We start from the raw sequence: 6,500 nt of genomic DNA, 5'->3' as shown, positions 1-6,500 counted from the left end.
TTGTTGATCATTGTCCTGATGGAAGATTGTCCAACCACAGCCCATTATATGACTTCTAACAGGGACAGTCAGGTTTTAATTTTGTATCTGTTGGTATTTGAAAGAATCCATTATTCCATGTATCTGATCAAGATGTCCAGGATCTCTGGCAGAAAAATAAGCCCACAACATTAAAGATACAGCAGTATATTTCATTGTACACCTGGGGCACTTTTTACCGCTGTGTGCACCAAACCCATCTTAAGTGTATGCTGCTAAAAAAGCTGACCATAGGACATTTGAAAAGTAACTGACACTACTGGAACTTCTAACAGGATAGGTTATATAGTCAGATGAAGCTTTTTTTTTTTTAGCAGCAAACACTTAAGATGGGTTTGGTGCACACAGTGGTAAAAAGTACTCCAGGTGTACAATGGAATACACTGCTGTATCTTTAATGTTGTGGGCTTATTATTTATCTGAAGGATCTGTAGAGATTCTGTGTGAAGGAATGGTCTCTGATCTCTTGTCAGGTGTTCTCCAAACTTATCAGGCATTATAGAAGAAGACTCAGAGCTGTTATCTTGGCAAAGGGAGATTGCAAGAAGTATTGAATAAAAGGGTATGATTAATTGTGAGCAGTGTGATTTTCATAAATAATATATAATATATAAACTTAAACGTTTCCTCATGTCTGCGATGCTTAGTCACTGTATTCTCACAGCAGCTACATAAATGGCTTGCTGCTACTGAATAAACAAATGTAATCACTGCTGCTAATATGCTTTGTAAATTATTCCTGCAACAAATATAAGATTGTAAATCATGATGCTTGGGGGCGGTTGCATAAACTGCTTAGACTAGTCTTAAAAGTTAGTCATTAGTAGTTTTTTTTTTTTTTTTCACGGAAATTACATAAAAAGGTAGACTGGTCTAATTTGAATTGGAAAAGTAAGACTGATAACTTATTAACTAACTGCCTGTTTGGTTGAACTGTTTTATTAAGGCAGTCTTATAGTGGCTAAGTTTATGCAACTGGCCCCTGGTTTTAAAACTTGCTTTATGCATTCATTTTAACACTATAAAAACACTCCATTCTGCTGATTAGTTTACGGCATCAGCAGTAATCAATGTGCCATTGGTGCAATGAATGAATGAATGAACGGGGGGCATGACTCTCTGATAGCCATTGCATTCAAGGATCAACAAACATTTCTGTGATTGACCACACTGCTCACTGCTGCAAAAAAACGCCACAAATAGAAACATTTGACATTCTCCAAACACAAAAACTTACTGGAGCATTTGCCAATACGAAATTATTACAGTATCAACGGAGAGTGCTCTTGTTTTCTTTTTAGGATGCCTGGGAAACTGCTTTGACACACTCTAGGTTTCATTTCTTTACGTGAAACAGTGGATAATCTACTTATCTTTAGCCTACTAATATGCTGCCGATGAAAGTATCCAACATTAGCACAAACCGCTGTTCATCCTGTAGTATGCTCAAAATCTAATTCTGCCAGAAATGTAGCTGCTCACATACATCCATATTGTAATTAAAGTAAATACTTTTGTTTGCATATTAAATTATAATGTTCACATTGCATGATCAATGTTAGCAAGGCACAACAGTGTTTTATATTTCACCACAACATCTGCTAGCATGCTGTTGCTGTTGGTATTCACTAGCATTGCATTAGAATTTTCTCTACATGCTGCTGCTGCTGAACAAAGTACTAAAAACTGCTGTAAGTTCCGTTGAAGTATGCGATACAAAACTCAAAGCCTGCTTTTTCACTTTGACGAGTTCACATGCCAGCAGTGCTTTGTCACTGTATCCTCATAGCAACTACATTGTCTGCTTGCTGCAGCTGATGCTGCATAAACACAATATTGCATAAACGCTAGCTGCTAATATGCTTAGTAATTCACTCTAAACTTTGAAACAGAACTGTTAACATGACACATGATTTTAAACCTTGTGTATGGTTACTTAATAAGGAATTAATATGGCAGACTACACAATAATGCATAGTGATGTAGCATAAGAAAGACCGTTCACTTATCTTGGATGTTGAATTTCAGAGGAATTCTGAAAGTGTGCTGCAGCTGCTACAGCAAATGCTGACCAAGTATTTGAAAGTCGAGCAGCAAACTCATTGGCTACTGATACAGCAAGAACCAATCAGCTGTGCCCTATAGAGAATGATGTGATTTGCAAGCAGATTGAGTTAACGACCTGCGCCTGCACCTGCGCCATCTATAGTTTCATGACAGAACTTCGTATATATTGTCAGGAGTATGTTTAGCATAAGCATATATGTGCTAAATGTTTTTGTAAACATTTTAACGAACACTTAATACTAATGCAATTAATGTCAAATAAAGGTTGGTAATATTTATAGTAAATATTTACAGTTAAGTTGTTAACGAAGCATTAAAAAAAAACATTATCCAAGGGTGTGTCTCAATCAGCTCACTAGTTCAGTGGTCAGAGCACTGATCAGGGAGTCGGCCATTTTAAGGGCTGTCTCAATCACAGATTCCTTCCAGGGCACTGAAACGTTCGCTCCCTAAAAATTCCCACAATAATTTATTTACGGCTGAAATGTTGCACATATGTGTAACAAGCAAAGTATTTATCATAATGTACTTTAAATAACATTAGAAGTAATGTCCGAAAGATATCAGCCCTGCTTTTGTTCATTAATACCAGAAGTGATGTTGTACAACGAAGACGTTGTCACGTCGCCGGAAATAGTTATAAGTGTCCCAGCGTCCTTTACTGTCCTTACCAGTGCCTGAATTCGTGTACATGATGTACTGATTCATGAGCTCGGGAGTAAGAGAGCTGATTGAGAGACACCACAACTCTTTAATATTTTGTTAATTAGAGTGACAATGAATGAAGAACTCACTATTTGTATGTAGCCTATTAATATATTAACAATGTAGAGACTACAATATATTAACTATAGTTTGTATTATAAACTAATAGTTTGTATTAATAAAGTGTTACCATGTTAGGTATGTAATTTATTCCTGTAATGTCAAATGCTCCTTCAGAAATCAATATGATGATTTGCTGCTCAAGAAATATTTTATTAATATTATTCAATGTTGAACTTGCTTAATATTTTAGTGAAAACGGTGATATATTTTTTCAGGATTCTTTTATATATAGAAAGTTCAACAGAACAGCATTTATTTGAAACAGAAACATTATATAACATATGGATGTATGCTTCACTTATTATCAATTTAATGTATCCATGCTGAATTAAAGCATTAATTTCTTTCAAGAAAAACAATCTTACCCCTAACTTTTAAACAGTAGTGTACTACAGCACAGTTATTCAATCTTGTGTCCTCTATGTAGCATGTTTATCAGTGTGCATTGTCTATGTAGTATGTGAAACAAAATGCAACCTGGTTTTTACACACTGATGCTTTTCGAAATGAGTCCGAACACAATTCAAATGTCATTTTTCATAGCTATTGTGGGCTGTCTATTTTCTCTTTCAGAACAACTATTGTCATGACAAAGCAATGTTCGAAGAGAGCAAAGCAAGTTTGGTAAAGTTAGACATGTTTATAACTAGCTATCTGAATAAAAACATTTTCAGTTAAATGTCAGAGACATTTTAAGATTTGTTAGCACCACAGTAAGGCAGAAATGCACTTGTGTATACAGTACACTCTTAGAAAAAAAAAAAAAAGATTCATTGGGGTTCTATATAGAACCCTTGGGCTCTTGACTCAATTTTAAATGATGCATAAAAGGTTCTATATGAGGAGGAATGTATTAAATAATTAAGCTTAATACTTTCATATTTAACTTTATAATATATTTTTAGCGATAAAGTGTTTACAAGCTGCATAATTCCTAAAATTTAATTAAAATTACAAATGAATTAAAACAAGTTCTATATATGAAGCACCTGACAGAACCCTTTAAGGTTCTTTATAGAACCTTTTCTTCTTAGAGTGTACTTGCATAGAGTATGTTTCTGGCCTAACATCAGTGTAAAATCTATCCTGCATGAGCGTAAGCACTTACATTAGGGATAATGGGGGGTGTCAGTGTCCCCTTCCTCAATCCGTCCCAGTTAAACCCTTCAAACCATCTGCAGACATTTCATTACATGAGGTTATTCATAGAACTGTATCAGCTCATTCTTCAAGTTCATGTTTTAAAGCGAATGTCAAACTCACTTGTGCTTCTGGATGTCTTTGACACCGTTTTTCAAGTTTCCTAGTCTTTCAGAGGGAGTGTCTCTGAGAAGAAAAACAAATCTGCATTGGTAAACATCGCTGATTGACAGCTAATGTGTTTTTATTGTGTGATGGATACATACCTGCATAGCTTTTTGATTAGATTGGCAGCATTTTTGGTAATTTTTTTGGGGAATTCGATCATGTCAATGCCTCTTAGAATGATGTTGTATGTTTTCATTGGATCTGGTCCTGAAAAAGGAGGACTGAAAAATGAAGAGTTTAAAAAAAGTTACTTTTGCATGTGTAGTATAAATTCAAAATCATAATACTTTAACCCTTTAACCTTTTTTTTTCTGAGCGACACACACAAAAGTAAAGACTCATGACTTTAAAACTGTAGTAGGGAGAGTCAAAAGGTAGGTATCATTTGATAGAACACTTTTAAATTTTTAGAAAATATAAATTACAGTACATTTGGACATTTTCATGCTGAGAAACTGCTGATAAAATACAAAAAAATATATATAATTCTTTTTATAACTTTTGATTTTTTTATTTGACATGGAATAACTCAGGAAGGCAATAAGATCTGAGAAAAAATATTTGTTGGTGATGCTCTCCTACATGTCAGCTGCATCTGGTTCAGATTTTGTAGGGATAGCATAAAGAATGGTTGAATAAATTGTTATTCATTTTTTCACAGCCAGGTGGCACCCACGGGTGGTAAACTCTGGTTTAGAGGCACTTCTCAGCACTCCTTAGGTGTTTTTCAAAACGGTTAGATGCATTAAAAAGATGAGATTCTGCGCTTTAAGATGATACCTATTTTGTGTTATTCCACTTTGGAAAACGAACATGGATGGGTCCAGGAACATTGGATACACACTGCATCCCGGAAAGATGAGAGATGTTTTTAGCCAAGTATGTTAAATCATTCCATAAATAATATCTTGTGATCAGAGCAATATATTATGTTGATTTATTTATTTTAATTGTGAGAATCTGATGTAAATAATGATGTGCTATTTTCTATGATCTGAGCAGGTGAAATCTACATATTTGTATGCAGTTAGCGGCAGTTAAACTCATATTACTCAGACTCAGAGGGTGAAAACAACGAAGCATGTTGGAGGCTTGATCTGAACGTGTAACGTCTCTGGTTTTTTATGCAAAAATAATTTTTGTGCTACCTATATGGGTTCAGTTTTTATTGGCTCTTAAAGAGAGACACGATGATGGGAGCGCCGACGCTCCATCCGGTCTTTTAGGGTTAAAAAAAATGGTTAAATGAACAAGTGTTTCAAACACGTGAAGCTCTGTGTCTCACCTGCCGGTCAGTAGCTCGTACATGAGGATTCCAAGTGACCAGTAATCTGCGGAGATGTCATGTCCTTTATTCAGGATGATCTCTGGTGCCACGTACTCTGGAGTACCACAGAATGTCCATGTCTTCTTCCCAAAGCCGATCTTCTTAGCAAAGCCAAAATCCACCTTTAAAAGATTTACACAAGATCTTAGGTTTCATACTTGAGTATGAAAGAGAGGCAAAGTCTGACCTCTTCTAAGGGATGCTCCATCCAAAAATGAAAGTTCTGTCATCATTTACTCACCCTCATGTTTCCAAACCTGTATGACTTTATTTCTTTTGCAGAACACAAAAGAAAATATTTTGAAGAATGCTGACATTTCTCAAAATGTTTTTTAAACTGCTCAGAAGAAAGCCATTTGGGGCGACATGAGGGTGAGTAAATGATGACAGAATTTTAATTTTTGGTCGAACTATACCTTTAAGTGGACCAAAAAGTGTATTCAACCTGTCCATGGCCTAGGCTCTTTTTTGTTCCAATTTTTGTGGGTCTGCAGTTGACTTTTTTTTTTTTTTACTTTTTCTGTCATAACCTTTATTCAGAAATTACAAAAGTAAACATGGAGCATTTTGTGATCAAAATGCAAATTGAATAACTATTAACAGTATATCTGTTGTCAGCATACAGTAAACTTATTTGTCTGCAAGTGGTGCTTACTGTAGAGCTTAATGACATTCAGATCTAATAGGCGGAGCTTGACTTAGTCCAGCTTCATCTCTGTGAACCTAATGGGTGTGATAGGGTTATAGGTAGGGTTAGAGTGTGCTTGGATCATCTAGTTTCACCCATTACATCCAGCGAGGGGGAGCTGGACTTTAAGCTCCACCCATTGACTCTGCAGTGAGCAGCCTCTCGGAAAATGTGCTTTTTTTTTTTTAAATATCAGTTGGTTTGATAATTTGATATCTAATTCAATGATATTAAAACACGTAA

At 35.4% G+C, this 6,500-nt stretch overlaps 1 protein-coding gene across 3 annotated transcripts in view; it reads right to left on the bottom strand.

The window, feature by feature from the left end:
- Positions 1-6,500, bottom strand: part of prkg1a (protein kinase cGMP-dependent 1a) — a 98,094-nt gene that overhangs the window by 5,320 nt on the left and 86,274 nt on the right. For 2 of the 3 annotated variants that reach the window (XM_067386982.1, XM_067386981.1), the window contains exons 14-17: positions 5,528-5,691; positions 4,341-4,463; positions 4,198-4,260; positions 4,043-4,109 (exon numbers count right to left, since the gene is read on the bottom strand). In XM_067386982.1, coding sequence (XP_067243083.1) covers positions 4,043-4,109; positions 4,198-4,260; positions 4,341-4,463; positions 5,528-5,691 — 417 coding nt within the window. Of the gene's footprint in view, positions 1-2,048; positions 2,179-4,042; positions 4,110-4,197; positions 4,261-4,340; positions 4,464-5,527; positions 5,692-6,500 lie in introns of those variants that run through there. The other variant, XR_010895241.1, reaches the window with a different exon arrangement.

This window comes from Chanodichthys erythropterus, chromosome 5 (assembly GCF_024489055.1).
Source record: "Chanodichthys erythropterus isolate Z2021 chromosome 5, ASM2448905v1, whole genome shotgun sequence".
Lineage (NCBI taxonomy): Eukaryota > Metazoa > Chordata > Actinopteri > Cypriniformes > Xenocyprididae > Chanodichthys > Chanodichthys erythropterus.
The sequence above is the reverse complement of the archived record's forward strand: the minus strand, read 5'-3'. Positions and strand labels throughout refer to the sequence as shown.